General features: G+C 50.0%; 1 protein-coding gene across 1 annotated transcript in view; it reads right to left on the bottom strand.

Moving 5' to 3' along the window:
- Positions 1 to 824: 824 nt before the first annotated feature.
- The window catches only part of EDC4 (enhancer of mRNA decapping 4), a 38,957-nt gene continuing 23,488 nt past the window's right edge, over positions 825 to 16,293 (bottom strand). Inside the window, exons 21-31 of the mRNA XM_074151744.1 lie at positions 15,362 to 15,463; positions 13,777 to 13,929; positions 12,345 to 12,381; positions 11,126 to 11,306; positions 9,063 to 9,218; positions 8,225 to 8,340; positions 7,584 to 7,749; positions 6,234 to 6,420; positions 4,733 to 4,952; positions 3,453 to 3,616; positions 825 to 1,776 (exon numbers count right to left, since the gene is read on the bottom strand). Coding sequence (XP_074007845.1) covers positions 1,584 to 1,776; positions 3,453 to 3,616; positions 4,733 to 4,952; positions 6,234 to 6,420; positions 7,584 to 7,749; positions 8,225 to 8,340; positions 9,063 to 9,218; positions 11,126 to 11,306; positions 12,345 to 12,381; positions 13,777 to 13,929; positions 15,362 to 15,463 — 1,675 coding nt within the window. The 3' untranslated portion in view covers positions 825 to 1,583. The remainder of the gene's footprint in view (positions 1,777 to 3,452; positions 3,617 to 4,732; positions 4,953 to 6,233; positions 6,421 to 7,583; positions 7,750 to 8,224; positions 8,341 to 9,062; positions 9,219 to 11,125; positions 11,307 to 12,344; positions 12,382 to 13,776; positions 13,930 to 15,361; positions 15,464 to 16,293) is intronic.

Below are 16,293 nucleotides of genomic sequence, written 5' to 3'. Positions count from 1 at the left end.
AGGACGAGGGGGGGGATTCAGCCCCTCTGCTCCGCTCTGGGGAGACCCCCCCCTCCAGTGCTGCCTCCAGCTCTGGGGCCACCAACAGCAGAAGGACATGGACCTCTTGGAGCAGGGCCAGAGGAGGCCATGGAGATGCTGGGAGGGCTGGAGCCCCTCTGCTGTGAGGACAGGCTGAGAGAGTTGGGGGGGTTCAGCCTGGAGAAGAGAAGGCTCTGGGGAGACCTTAGAGCCCCTTCCAGTCCCTCAAGGGGCTCCAGGAAAGCTGGGAAGGGACTCTGGATCAGGGAGGGGAGCCATAGGACGAGGGGGAAGGGTTTGACACTGAAAGAGGGGAGATGGAGATGAGATCTGGGGAAGAACTTCTTTGCTGTGAGGGTGGTGAGAGCCTGGCCCAGGTTGCCCAGAGAAGCTGTGGCTGCCCCATCCCTGGAGGGGTTCAAGGCCAGGTTGGAGGGGGCTTGGAGCAACCTGGTCTGGTGGGAGGTGTCCCTGCCCAGGGCAGGGGGTGGCAGTCGGTGGACTTTAAGGTCCCTTCCAACCCAAACCATTCTATGATTCTACAATTCCTGGGGCCAGCAGACCACCACCACCATTGGTAACAAAGCCTCCCAGCATGGAAAGACAACTGGGCCTGGCCGGACTCACCCAGGAAAGCTCAAGCAGAGACTTGGGCACGGGTCTGGGAAAAGAAAGGGCATCCCGGCCCCTTGCCTCAGGTTCCAGCCTGGAGACAGTTTCACACGCTTCAGGCCTGGTTCAAAAGGCCATGTAGACTTCCCTCCGTGGCACAACAGAAGCAGGTCCCCACATATTTTTTTTTTCTCAAAAAGTTGTTTATTGAATTGTTCTTAATGTTATTTCAAAAAAAAAAAAATTCAAAATTTAGATAAAAAGAAAAACCCTGGTGTAAAATCAAAACTAACGTCTGAACCATGGACATGCTCTGATACACAACAGAACCGATGGCCCCCAGGGGCTCTCACAGCTCACTGCTGCCTGACCATCCATCGGGTCACTCCAGAGGGACGCAACGCGTGGCCCCCCGCCCCAACGTGCCTGCCCTGCATAGGACATCCCACAGCAGCGCAGATCCAGAGTTAAGGAAACCCCCTTCCAGCTACACACCCCACCAGGGAGGAGGAGGTTTCAGTCCTTCACTAAGATATGGGTAATAGTTTCTCGTCAACGAGGAGCGCACGTCCCAGGCTGTCCCCTTGCTCGGGGGCTCAGCACGCACCTCCCTTCTCTGCTCACAGCAGCAGACTCCAAACTAAAGGGGTAAGAAAAGCCACCGGCTTCTGCCGAATGCGCCTTGGACTGCCAGCCAGGCCTCGGGGACGGATGGGCAGGTGAAGAGGAGACTTAACTCTCTCAAAAAGAGGCTATTTAGGAAAAATAAGCCAAGTGAGCGTTCAGTGACTATTTGGGACTATACACAGATGGCGTTTGCCTTAGAGACATCACACACATGTTGATAGATTTCCTGGCAAGAGCTCTTAACACAAGCCATACGTGGTTAGTAACTACTGGATCTGCTGGGTGGGCTTTCACAGAGCAGCCCACAAGGTAGCCAGGTCCTCCTAAGTCATGCCAGGGGTGACCAGGCCCTGGAGCATGATCATGAGGCGACGGGCCGGCTTGCTCAGTGTGTTGTGGGGTTCCACCTGGAGGAACTGGAAGAGCTTCTGCCGCACCTGATTCATGACTGACCCCATGTGGTCTCGAGTGATGGGGTCACTGTGGTCCAGGTGCATCACGGCTTCCTCCAAGTAACTGAGGGAGAGAGACCAGGGTTAGAACCAAACCCAATGTGCAATTCCAACCCAATTTTAGCTCTGAAATGCACAATTCTGCTCACCCACCCACCCAAACACAGTGCAGTACAGTCAGCCATCAGAAAATAAATGTTACTGACTCAGGGCAGAGTCCACCTCTCCCTTCTCCAATGGGGTAACAGTTTGACACTGAAAGAGGGGAGATGGAGATGAGATGTGGGGAAGAACTTCTTTGCTGTGAGGGTGGTGAGAGCCTGGCCCAGGTTGCCCCAAGAAGCTGTGGCTGCCCCATCCCTGGAGGGCTTCAAGGCCAGGTTGGAGGGGGCTTGGAGCAACCTGGTCTGGTGGGAGGTGTCCCTGCCCAGGGCAGGGGGTGGCACTGGATGGGCTTTAAGGTCCCTTCCAACCCAAACCATTCTGTGATTCTATGATATGTAAGGGCAACCTATACGTTTCTGAGCCTGCAGTACACACAGCACAACCTGGCTGCCTGAACCAAGCAGGCCCAAGAGCAGGCCACAACTCCCTGCAAGGCTGGAGTTGGCATTTGGCCATGGCCCATGCCTGGTCACAGGTCCATACATATTTTCTTTGATGCCTTTTTAGCAGAATTAGTCACTTATTAGTAAAAATCCTCAAGCAGGGGTTTCCTTCCAATGTCTATCCAGGAAGGGGTGAGGGAAGAGGAAGAACTTGACCCACAAGCTGTTCTGAAGTTCAGACGAGCCATAAACCTTCAGACCACAGTCAGAGTAAGGCACTGGGGTCACTGCAAAAGGGTTTCACTAACAGACCAGCCTGAACTCAACAGCAGTAGCTTCAACTCCGATTACCAGCTCTTCTGCAACTTAAAGCTCTTTTTCAGTTTTTTTAGCTTATCCCTATTGTTAACTTGAGTTAAACACTCAATTTAAGTCATTTTCCATACAAGCCAGTCAAAACCTGCTGGTATCTTAACAAGTTGGATGGTTAACTTAACAAGTTTGATGGTTGGACTCGATGATCTGAAAGGTCTCTTCCAACCCAGGCAATTCTATGATTTTAAGTTAGTTTTTTAGGGCAGATAACAGGGGTTTGACTCACTTGCTAAAAACGTTCATGACAAGTATCAGCACAGTCACTGTTCTGTCACACAAGCTTTGCTTGAAACATCTAACAGACATTACTTCCAGCAGCTCCTGCTGCCACCTCCCACTGAATCTGCCTGGCAGCCACCACCAGAAACTGCCGACATGAAGTCCAGCAACAGGTTAACAACTGAGGACAGGGCAAAGTTGCTCTGGATATCAAGCTATCCAGGAAACACAGCACTCTCCCTTCTTTTACCCCCAGGAAACACAGCACTCTCCCTCCTTTTACCCCCACAGGGGAATTGTTCCATGGTTAAAGGTCTGCTGTGTAGACCACGTATAGTATTTACGGACTACAATCCAGGAGGTAACAGCACCTACAGCTGGGTACCCAGAGGTCCTACGACATCTGGGCAACAAAGCTTTCCGTGGCAGTGCCTACAGCTTTCCCCAAGCCACTACTGGTTGTTCACATGCCAGGAACAGGCTACAGAAGTTCCAACCTCCATCGAAGCACCACCTTCTGCTTCCCGGCAGTGAATTTAAAGGCAGAGGCAGGAAGAGGTCTGCGTAGGTTCAGACCTGGTTCTCTGATCATACTCACTTCAGCTTCAGTTCCGTACGAGTACCCAGATCAGAGGAGAGCTGCTGGATGAGAGAGAGCAGCACGGGCTGGGAGAGCGGGCATGGGTGCTGGCCGAACACTTGCTGAGTATCCACAGTCTCACAGACGTACAGGACCAGGTTGAGATCAGCCGCTGTGAGGGCCTGCAAGGAAGACACAGCTAGAAACGCTGAGGAACCACCAGGCAGGTGAGAGACACAGGACAGGGCAGGAGGCAGCCCCCTGCCTTGAGGCGGGGCTCAATGGCTCACCAGCCCCCCCAGGAGTAGAATTCCTTCAAACCCTGCTGTACCTGCAAGCAGGACTGTATTTAGGCTCCCAGTCTATGCTCAGAAGACACTGGTGTCTGTTCTATGCAGAACCAGACAGAGGGGAGCAGGTTACAGGCAGCAGCATGGAGCAGGGCCAGGTTTGCACCCCCAGCCCAAAGCCACAGCTTTGCTATTATTCTCAGAGGAGTTTGTCTGCAGCAGCTCCAAGGGATCTGCCCACACGCTTAAAGGCAAGGTCAGGCCCCAGTGGGTAGATCTGCCTGGAGAGGCTTACGAAGGCGTTGCTCTTCAGGGGTGCACCACGTGCCACTGCTGATGGCAAAGCACTGGCTTGCTGTAGTGCTGGCACTGTCCTTTGAGGGCACGGACAGGGAAGAAGGAACTTAACTGCCAGCAAATTTTGGAACTTGCACCACTCTGGCTTGACTCGCATGAGAGTCAGGTCTTTTCAGCCAACTCCCGCATAAACTGTGGAATTATGTCCCCACCCCAAGGAGCCCTGCTCCTTCCCACCCCCTGGCCCAACAAGCAGCGATGCCCACTGCCAGGACTGCAGCAGACTATAACATCTCTCTCATGAGGAAAGGCTGAGGGACTTGGGTCTTTTTAGTCTAGAGAAGAGAAGACTGAGGGGGGATCTGATCAATGCTTATAAATACTTAAAAGGAGGGTGTCAGGAGGATGGGGCCGGTCTTTTTTCAGTGGTGCCCAGTGACAGGACAAGAGGTAATGGGCACAAGCTGGAACATAGGAAGCTTCATCTAAACATGAGGAGGAACTTCTTTCCTTTGAGGGTGGCAGAGCACTGGAATAGGCTGCCCAGAGAGTGTGTGAAGTCTCCTTCTCTAGAGACGTTCAAATCCCACCTGGATGGGTTCCTGTCCCACCTGCTCTGGGTGACCCTCCTTTGGCAGGGGGTTGGACTAGATGATCTCCAGAGGTCCCTTCCAACCCCTACAGTTCTGTGATGCTGTGAAACCCAGGTACCTGCTGGAAAGCTTGGTTGAGGTGTCCTTGCTGGAGCAGCTGAAGGATGTGAGTTTGCTGAGACTGGAAATCCAGGTGAGCAGAGGGAATGGGGGTCCCGGCTGCTGAGCGCATCGCCTGGACAATGCTGGAGGTGACAGCTGCTTGCTGCTCCTTCATAGCCAGGCTCACTTCTCCTTTAATGACCCTCTGCACCTGGGCCAAAATAGATTCCTGCAGGCTAAAAAAAAAGACAAATCCAAAGGCATCGCTGAAAACGAAGCGCTGAGGGACTACATTGCAAAAAGCCTGTACCAGCGAGAAAGCGCGGGCTTGCTTATTGTAGTGTGGCTCCCAAAGGGTTAATACAAATTGCTCAGAGGCACGGGCATCAGAAACATGCTGCTGGCAAGGCAGCTCTGTGGCCAACAACCACCCAGTGTCCCTGGGTGTATGTGGAAGATGCTGGGATTCTTTGTGAGGAAAGCAATGCTGGAAATCGATGTTTCGGGGAACCAAGTCTCTCATTATACGGCATTTTAACTCTTTAATGTCTCTGGCTTACAAGCAAAGCTCCTGTGCTCTAACTTCATCCCCAAATGGGCCCGGCTTTCTACACCACATCCGTTAGATGCAGTTTCCCAGCCTGCAGCTGACACCTTTACAAGGAGAACACGCTTCTACCGAGCCCGTGACTTCTCCACGGAAGACCAGTTTGCAGCGCAGGCTCTGTTGCTGGGCGTTACACCATCTCCCCAAAGGTGGGATCGTACCCTTTTAGGAAGGGCACAAAACACTGAACCTACTCTACCACAGCTAGAATAACAGGACTTCCCTGGGAGCAAGGCACAGCCCATGCAACGAGAATTTAGTCTGGGAGCCTCCCTGGCAAGCCTGGTCTGCATGGAAGACCCTGATGGGCTCTGACATATGTTGTAGTGGCTTAAAATAGGAGCATTCTGCCCCGCAGGTGAGCACTGGCCAATCTTAACGAGTACAACCTACTACCAGCTTCATGTCGTTAACGTGCTGAAGGCACCACTGGAATCATGTCTTGAAAACAGGATGGCTAAGCACGAATTGCTGCAGAGCAGCTGGGGGGACGGAGTAGCCCACAGAAACCGTTGGTGTGCCCGAGGACACAGAGGTAAGAAGACAAGCCTTCAAAAGACCTGTTGTGAAACGATCTTCAGGAAACATTCAGACTTGACTGTGCCTATGGGCTGCCTTAGGTCCTCCTGTCCTCCAACACGCACATGGGACTGTGTGAAGAGCAGGCCCTGAGCTCCCAGACGCAGCGGCAACACAGTGGGTTGTTAGAAACCTTCTGTGGTCTTCATTTTGTGCTCTAGAGGCACCAGTTACACCAGCCCACACGCTTTGTCACACCGTGCACATAGCCCACAAGCAGCCCCATGGTGGAAAACGGCTTGCTTACACAACTACGCAGGGAGAGGTTTTTGTTATACACATGTGTACCTCTCACTGACGTCTCTTTCCACAAGCCCAGCTGCCGACTTACTTGCCCACGATGATATGGAGCTGATGCTGCACCTCGGCATGGACGCTGGCCGTGACGCTGGCAGCCAGCTGCTCGGTGCTGCTCTGGAAGGTGCTGATGAGCTGCCGAAGCTGATTCAGCAGCGGGTCCCGGGCCTCCTGTTCTCGTACCTTCTTGTTCTTCAAGTGAGTCTCAAGCTGCTGGATATCTGCAACAACCAGATGATGTTTGTGCCATCGGTAGCTGTGGAGATGGGTCAGGGCCGGAATCCAGCTGGGGGCTCTACATATTCTCCAGCAGAACCGATTACTGAGCCCGCGTCCAAGCGCAGGAGAGCACGGAGAATACACGAGCCTTGTTCTGGGCTGTTACACTGACCCAGAAACCCTGCTCCCAGCCTCCCCATCCAACAGGATTACACGATACAGCAACAATGCCACGAATTCCCTAGAGACAGACCTTTACAGGCACTGTTTGTTCAGGGCAAGACAAAGGCAGGAGGATAATTTATTTCACACACAGCCTGAGTTGTGATCTGCATTAGTGATGGGGTTTAATGCCAATGAAGAAAGAGAAGGAACACTTCTGACACACACACACAAAAAAAAAAATCTTATGAACTGGTCTGATCAAAAGGGAGAAGAATATAAGCTCTATTTACTTGTGGGAGACTTATATGGAAAAGGAAGGGTGCAAAATAAACTGCAGCTGGAGACACTGCAGATTTACAGACAACAGAAGTCCCTGTGCCTACATTAGCCAACTTCAGGCCTCCACAGAAACCAGCTCTGCAGGGTAATACCTGCCTGGCCTCCCAGGGGGCCAAGGAACTGGATCCTGAGAACAAGAAAGATCTTCTCCAGTGCACCAGTGTACAATTTTCCTTACTTAAAAGTTTTCTTTTTTCCAGCCTGACCATGTCTAAACCGTTCAGCCACTATTTAACCTCTGATCATCCCCATACCCTTCTCTAAACCTCCCCCAATTCCATTACCCCTCTGAAATGAGGGACTGGCTGCAGGACTCCTATTCTGTCCATCATCTTCCCAATGCCAGCACGGGGTAATGCCACAGCTGGGCTTTTCTACTCAAGAGACGAAGTCACAGAGTCAAAGAATGAGGCCAATCATTTCGCTGCACAGGCTACAAAGACCAGAGTTGAATATCTGTTCTTACAGCACTATCCACAGAAACCTCCTCACTCCTGCTTCCATGTCCCAACTGTGAAATGGAGCGTGCAGATGGGCTAAGAGGTTAAACAGTCACCACTGAAACTCTGAAAGGCAAAGACTTAAGAAATGGTCACCTTGTTGTCAGCCACCAATGCAAACATGCTGTGCAGAGAAAACTCAGAGAAGAAAACCTACTCACATTCCTGGGTGCCCTGCTTGAAGGTGTCATTGATTTGCTGGAACATGGACTGGCAGCTCTTCTCGAAGGCTGGCAGCACGACGCTCTGAAAGGCTTCCCTGTAAGCTGCCTGGATCGGCCCCTGCAGGGTATCGGCCGTTGCCCTCACGACAGCATCTGTGAGGTTCTTACAAGCACACCCAGAAGAGATTTCAGAAAATTAGCAACAGGATAAAGATGTGAACAAACACTGCAGGTCCCTGCAACACACCCACACCAGACAGGGATGGCCAAGGTCAGTCACAAGCTTCTGCTCCCTGAAGAATGCAGAAACAGAACAAAGCAGAGAGCAGAAGCGCCAGTCAAACTTCCACCACTGGGCTGATCGAGATGGCCCTAAAATCGCTGCTGTAGTGAGAATCTCTGCTCTAGTAGAAAATAGAACAACTTGGTAAATAAAAGAAAGGGCTAATGAGGCAAAGCGAGCAGGGAATACACAACGAGCTTGCTCTCCTGTTGAGACCAGGCAAGAGCTTTGACTATGGGCAGCTGAACTGACCTTACCTGGAGACACAGGTGAGGGGAAGAGATATGAGGAGTCACTACCCAGGCAGGTGACAACTCAGTGTCCCCAGGAAAAGCTGCAGTCTGGTTCTCCTTACCTTTGATTTCACTAGCTTGGTGATACTCTCCTTCAACGTCCCCTCAACAGCAGTGAGCTTGGCGGCAATAGTGTTACTGAGCTGGCCAGCGATAGGGTCCATGCTCTTGGAAATGCCTAGGCACAACACAAACACGTCAGCGGTGCAGCTTTAAGCCTAGAGTCACACTTCTAAACCCAAACCAGAAAATGGAGTCAAGCTCTTCTTGAACATGACAGAGCAAGCAGCAATCCTCACAAGCTCTGGGGTGGGAAGCTAACATTGGACATTAGGAGAAAATTTTGCCAGGAAGGTGGTACAACTCTGGAAGCCACCAGAGAAGTTATGGAATCTCCAGCCTTGAAAGTTTTTAAGACTTGCCCAGGCAAAGTCACAGCTAACCTGATTTAGAATAGTGGGTAGTCCTGCTTCAAGCAGAATGGTGGACACTTATAGCTTCAGAAGGCTTTCCCACCAGCATTTCTCTGAATACTTCCTTACACGGATGGTGCCAGTGTGTCAAGGAAGGGGAAGTTTTAAGTTTGCTCTGGTCAGGTCTCAACATTTCCAAGCTCATCAGCTTCTTTGCTTTCGTTCACCAAACAGACTCCAGAAACTTTACGGATTATACCACGTTCTCCAGAAAGGCCTCACCTCTAAGAGCTTCATCCTCCTTCCAAACCACAACTCCTTTTCCCAGATTTCAGCAGGGCCCACAACAGTTTAAAGTGCAATAACTAGACCTCATGTAACCTAACTCCTACTTCATATAGCAGCAAGACTTTCACACAGCACGCTTTCAGTCCCTACAGGGATAACTGTAGGCATCCACCTCCAAAACCTTAGCAGCACCACTCACACTGGGGCACGGTCTTCTTCATCTCCTCGCGAATGGTCCTCTCCAGACGGTTACACACAGCAGTGGAAAGGGCCTGAGAGAGCTGCTGAGACAGATGCTCCTGGAGCTGCCCATTGCGCTGCTGTCCTTCTGTCAGTGCTCGGTCTAGTCTTCTCTCTAATAAGCATGCGTGTTAAGGAGCACAAAGAACACATTTCCTCCACCACTCCTGTCCACCAGCCTCACCTCCAGAGGCTCAGCAAGAGCCAATTTGTGTCTCTGGTGAAAGAAGGATCTATATAATGTTGCTGATGTGTTTTTAACAAGATGGTGCTCTTAAACAAATGATCAGAGAGGTGAGAGAGGAGCTCTGGAAGGCATGGTAGAAAAGCCAAACAGCTAAAAGAAGCTCAACAGTGTTCACTATTATTTGTGCGTTACGTTAGCTGCCCGGTAGGCAGCTCGTTCCCACACTGCCACTCACTCATCTGCAGTGGGATGGGGGAGAGAACAGGAAGGGTAAAAGTGAGAAAGCTCACGGGATGAGATAAAGACAGTTTAACAGGTAAAGCAAAATAAGGAATTCATTCACCACTTTCCATCGGCAGGTGGGTGTTCAGCCATCCCCAGGAAAGCCAGGCTCCATCACACGTAATGGTGACTTGGGAAGACAAAGACCATCACTCTGAACGTCCCTTCCTTCCTCCTCCTTTCTCCCAGCTTTATATTGCTGAGCACAGCGTCATATGGCACAGGATGCCATATGACCCTTTGGTCAGCTGTCCTGGCTGTGTCCCCTCCCTACTTCTTGCCCACCCCCAGCCCATCGCTAGTGGAGCCGTGCAAGAGAGAGAAGGCCTTGACAGGCAAAAACATCAGTGTTTTATCAGTCTTGGTTTGCTCACAAATCCAAAACATACCACCACGTGAGCTGCTATGAAGAAAATTAACTCCATCCCAGCCAAAACCACCAGAGAAACCACAAAGCCCTCATAAAAAAGGGCTCATTAAAAAAAAAAAAAAACTCATAAATTGGTAAAAATCTCTCAAATTGGTAAAAAAGTTTCTACAGGATAGAATTGGTGGACATAAGTGATATAGTGCATGGGAGCAAACCCAGGCATAATAAAAGCTCATCATGCCTCATGAAGCAACCAAGCTCTCAGAAGGAGCCAACACACAAAAGATGCACGTGCATCTTAGAAAAAAAAAAAAAACAACAAACCAAAACCAAACCAAAACCCCCAACAAAACAAACAGTGCAAAGACAGTTCAGCTGCTGACGAAATTCAGTGCAGATATCAAGTTGTGCAGATAGCTTTTTACTGAAGTTGGGAGTCTGGAGCTGTATTTTACTATTAGAATAACTTTTTGCTATCGGATTTATCTATGAAAATATCAGCTTGGTGGTCAAAAAGGAAAACCCAAGACTAATTAATAGAGAAAACAGAAATCATTGTAATGTCACAGAAGAGTGGTTTCAGACACAAAACAGGCTCAGTTTGGGGAACATGACCAAATTCAGTGCTGCAAAAGATGCACAGGAACTACTCACAATACAATAAAAATAACTGGATACCAGGTTTGAAAACACCAAAAGAAAGTATTTTTCAAATAACACATAACAGACCTGCGGATCACCAGATGTATATACAGGCACAGACAAGACAATTCTACGCTCAGCTATGCGGCATGGCAGTCTGATCCTATTTCTGGTGCAAATACTGACTGGGGAAGGAGAGGACCATAATTGCTGTTGTGCAACTGGCCACTGCCTGAGACAGCATAACGAATTAGGTGCACCTCTAGTCTACTCCAGCATTGCAGCACTTATGGCCATAATGGGTAAGTAGATTCAGTGGCACAGAGAAAGTATCAGTTCTTCCCCACTCTATTTCTGAGTTTCTTGCCCTTAGAAAGGGACTGAGAGGAGCTGAAATAGTTACACTGCAGCCAGGCAACTTTACTGCACCTATGGCCCACGCCACCAAGATCCCTGAACTGCCTTAGCTCTCCTCACATCTCCAGCCTGCCCACAGCCTTCCACTCCTTAACTGCCACGCAACATTGGCAAACAAGGATACGCTCCTGCTCCTGCTGGGAGTCAATCACTCTCTCCACGTGGCCCATAAGGGAGCTCTGAATGGCATCAAGGTGATCAGTGAGTCTCTGCAGCAGCTCCATCTGGTTCTGACGCAGCTCAGAGAGCTCCCGCTGTTGGCTCCTCAATATGCACATCAGCTCATCCTGGAACTCGGGCGTCACCTACGCGTGGAGAGGACAAACACTCATTTCTAACAGGACCGAAGGTCAGTCAAGCTTTCTGCTAGGCATTAAGTCCATCCCTGTGCCTAGGACTGAAGTGTAACAACCCACAAAGCGGAAAACGGGGCCAGCTTAATGCATTTCTATGACTTTTGTCCAAAGAAATAAACTGCCAAAGCAAGGCACATGAAGTTCCCACATGGAATTCATAAACCATTGCTTAGATTATCCTCAATTGTTTAGATTCAAGACCCTCTGGCATCTAAAAGAAAACAGATCCTATTCACTTTTGGCCAGGTACTGAGAGAGAGCATTTAGGCCTCTGAATGTAAATAATGACCTGAAACACTTAAGAAAAGAGCTGCGCAATCAGTAGAGTAAGAAGGAGATTTCCTAGAGCACTTTTCAGCGCTTTGACTTATTTATGAATAAGTGGAGAAGTATACATCTATAGTTTGCTGTCTCTTCACCTGCTCAAAACATCTAAAAGAGGCAGTTTAAAGAAGTGTACACAGCTTGGCTGAGAGCATTTTCTGTCAGATATGGAGATACTATCAACAGGGACAAAAAATTCCAACAGGCCAGTCCCACTGCAAACCTTACTTTGGTGGGAACAGTTTATCCGGCTGAGGATGCGAGTCAGCTCAGCAGGGAAGAGGAAACAAGTGGTAAAGTCTTGGATGATGCAGGGCTTGTGAGAACACAGAAATTTACATCGATGCGCAAAGGTGAGAAGGAAGGCAGGCAGGCAGGAAGGAAGAAAGGAAGGAAGGCAGGCAGGCAGGCAGGAAGAAAGAAAGGAAGGAAGGCAGGCAGGCAGCCATCAGTGTGGACAGCACTGAGCAGTTCTGTCTCTGCTGCTCAGAACAGAGTGATGCCAAGCCCAAGCACAGCCCCACCTCCACCTCCTGGGGTGCAGCAGGGGCTCACCATGCTGCAAGGAACTGGGATGAACTTTCCCTCAAGTCTTTGGTAACGCAATAAATAGAGCTGAAGCATCTCGCCCTTGGGACAGGCTGCAGAGTGGCTCTGACTCACCTGATTGTTAGATGATCTTGGAGACTGGTTCACATCCCTGGAAGTAAAGAGAAAAAGCAGTAATCCGATTATGTCAATTAACTGCTCTTATTATCCAAGTCTTCTGCCAAAACAGATCACGCATTTTACAGTTGCTTTAGATTTTACACTCCAGCTCATGCTGGTGTTTTGCCTAGCATAACATGAAGAGCAACAGCAAGGCGATGAAATCCCAGGCCTTACAGCAGCTGCGACTCCATCATATGTGCGATCCACAGGCCCTGGAGCTCCTTACAGACTGATCCCTTCGCAGGGAGGAGATTCGAACCAAATCTTAATGTTACAAAGAAAAACGTGTGCTGATTTTTCAGTTTTGTCCAAATTCAAAGCCAGGGAAGGCTTTGCCAAACCACTTTTGAAGGTCTTCTGATATTTTACAAAGAAAAAACAAGTACTCCTTTGTTAAATACAGAATTAATGAGCTTCAAACAATCTAAAATGATTCCAGCTCTCACGGTAAAGAAACTAGTGATGCATTCCAGAGTATACGGCAGAATAAAGAAAATCACCGAACTGATCCACTACTATTGCATGTCTCCATCACAGTCATATATTTATGAATATTCAAACCCTACCAGAAGGGAAGTACCCACTTGTTGTTCCCAGACAGCAGCCATTCAGCAACTTTCAAAGGACTGAGGCAGGAAAAAGGAAAGGCGTTTCTGAGGCCTAAGAGTTTCTGGGTGGCACAGTGCAGGACCACAGCCAGAAATTTAACGCCATAGCCCATCTTCGTTGCAATCTGCACAGCTAGAGATGCAAATCGTGGAGTTATGGGAAGACAAGAGGACAGAGAGCCCCGTGCAGAAGCTGTGCTGCTCTCCTCACACTAACGCAGACGGGTTGATCTAATTTCCCATGGGCAGACCTTTCCAGTCATCGATTTTCACTTACAAGACATTCATATGGGCACATTTAGAAACACAGAAAAGCAGCAAGCAGGTAACAAACAATCCATATTGTGGAACAAGGGCACTGTGCCAGCGTTCAGAAGCCAACCGGCCATGGAGGCCCCATTAAGCCATACTCACAGTGTCACAGTTCCAATGAAGCCATCACTGAAACCAGCAAATGGATCCAGTGTCCCCCCCACAATGTGCAATTCACCTCCCACACATTCTTCTGAAGCCCAGGCTGTATTTTGGATTTTGAGTCCTGCCTGGAAAGGTAGTGCTGAACCTACTCCCATGCCCTGGAGTGGCAGTCATTGTCTGAGTAACCAGCAACATTTTTTTTGGGGGGGTTTACTGCCATTTGCAAAATGGGGTGAGGGTTGGGAGCACTTGGCCGCAGCCCAGCCTCAGACCCTAGTCTCACTGCTAGTGGCTACAGCAGGTTGTGGCCCTTCACAGCTGGTCCCACAGCCACCAGTATTCTGGCAAGCCCAGCATACCCGTCATCTTTCTTGCCCTTCCGCTTTAGCTTTGGGGAAGCCCGGGGGGATGCCTTGGCTTTCCAGTCCTTCACAGGCAGCCTCTGCGTAGACGCTTTGGCACCAAATCCACCTGACGTAGAAGCCAAACTTGCAACTTCGTCATCATGGTCACTACGAAGGAACAGCAGGGGAGAGGACATCACTCGCAATACCCGACAGCGCCAGCCTTCGCTAAGGGGAGGGGACTCACACTCTGCTCCTCATCCACACATGGCCAGAATCACGCAGCTAAGGACACCTGCCACCTTGATTTTTAACACAGGGACCTCTACAGAGCTCAGGATGTGCTGTTCGTTTGGATCCAGATCTGCTCAGGCCGAGCTCCAGCCCTGTGCAGTGAGACCTGAAGGTCTCTGCATTAGGGACAACCGTGGTGGAACGGTACCCGTTCTCGCTGCGTACACACACTAGCACGTAAGCCCTAGGACGTGACACTGACCCAGCAGGAAAATCAAGCACAGCACCTCCTTACAGCTTTACAGACAGAAAAAGCACTCAACGCAGCAAGTATTGTGGGAGCAGAGGAGAATCGGGTTGAGCCCAGGAAAAGCGTGATCCTCGGTACCTTGGAGTCTGTCAGCTGCTGATCAGCCAACCAACACAGGCTGCACACTTGAGTCTGAATTGTGTGGATTATGAATCAACCCTCAGCAATCATAGAATCATAGAATGGTTTGGGTTGGAAGGGACCTTAAAGCCCATCCAGTGCCACCCCCTGCCCTGGGCAGGGACACCTCCCACCAGACCAGGTTGCTCCAAGCCCCCTCCAACCTGGCCTTGAACCCCTCCAGGGATGGGGCAGCCACAGCTTCTCTAGGCAACCTGGGCCAGGCTCTCACCACCCTCACAGCAAAGAAGTTCTTCCCCAGATCTCATCTCCATCTCCCCTCTTTCAGTGTCAAACCCTTCCCCCTCCTCCTATGGCTCCCCTCCCTGATCCGGAGTCCCTTCCCAGCTTTCCTGGAGCCCCTTGAGGGACTGGAAGGGGCTCTAAGGTCTCCCCGGAGCCTTCTCTTCTCCAGGCTGAACCCCCCCAACTCTCTCAGCCTGTCCTCCCAGCAGAGGGGCTCCAGCCCTCCCAGCATCTCTGTGGCCAGAGGCCAAACAGGGATGAGCTTGGTTGCCAGGCACACAGAATGTGCCCACAGAGCTTTAGGGTGGCTCCCGAGGGAGCAAAGATGTCAAAAGCAAGAAACTAACTCCTGAGATACTCTCACTACTTTATCTAGGGCACAGTATTTGGAAACTCATCCCTTAATAGGTTTTCACTGGTAATGAAACCAAGCTTGGTCCATGCTCTTAGGAGCAGCACAGTCAGACCTTTCCCTGCAAAGAGTAAATTGGACAATGCCCAGAGGCTGCTCTTGTGACCATCTGAAGTCATCAGAACGTTACAGCAGCTGGACTGCACACACACACACGAAGTCAGGAGACAAAGCAAAGACATTCACCCCACACGTGAAGGCTTGCTGGGGACAGAAGCACGAATGCAGCCTGAGCTGAGTCCCTGCAGGGCGAGAGAGGGGGCTGAGCACTCGGGTACCTTTGTTCCGCACTCGCATCCTGGCTGTCGTGCTGCAGCAGGTGGTAGCTGTGTCGATGGTAGGAAGAGCTCTTGTGCTTTTCTTCAACCTCATCCCTTGGGCTAGAGGAGGAGAAAAAAAAGAATATACCATCATGAAAGTATCTTTCAGCTTGGGTATTTGCTTGCTGCACTTCTCATGGGAGATCCTGATAGGTCTACCCCAACAAAAACCCCACACCTATGTGCAGAGATCCAGAGAGTGGCAGGTGGTGTTTAGGGGCACTAAACACTCTACTTTCTCCATGTGTTTTCCTGGAGGCCTTAAGAAGGAAGCAGCAGCTCAGCTATCCTTCAGGCACTAGCCAAGAACAGTCTCCCAAGACATTTACGCAAGCCAGGTAAGCCACCACTCAAAATGGGTAGTACAGGGCACTTCAGTGAATCGCATCATCTTGGGTTTGGTCTTCCTTGAGTAATACCGATAACTGGAACAAAAGCCATCAGTGTGTCTTAGTTCTTTCAAGTGTCTGAGGAAGTGTGCAAATCTGATGGGTTAACTCTACCAGAGAGAACAGAATTGTAACAGTGAATCCAGTCCGAATTTCATAAAGATTTTGAAAGCAAATTGCAAATGCTGCTGAGCTGTGAACTAGGTCTGTCTGAATTCAGCTCGCAGGAAGACTTAGACAGAAGGGAGCACTTGTTACTTTCATACATGCTGCTGGCTTGACTGAGCTGGAATGTGAAAAGAGAAAAAGAAAAAAAGAAAAGAAATCTCTCAGATCCAGAGATATCTGATCTAATATTCTGATGTGAGAAGTCCTGAAGAATTCAAAGACAGAGTGATATTGAGGGGAGCTGCAAATGCCTATAGAAGTATTTTCTCAACTTCAAATTACGAGAAAAAGCAAAAACACTGTGTAGAGACACAGCCTCAGTGCGCTCCCCAG

The sequence above is a fragment of the Numenius arquata genome, chromosome 8, assembly GCF_964106895.1.
Source record: "Numenius arquata chromosome 8, bNumArq3.hap1.1, whole genome shotgun sequence".
Classification (NCBI taxonomy): Eukaryota; Metazoa; Chordata; class Aves; order Charadriiformes; family Scolopacidae; genus Numenius; species Numenius arquata.
This window is presented reverse-complemented; position numbering and strand designations above follow the sequence as displayed.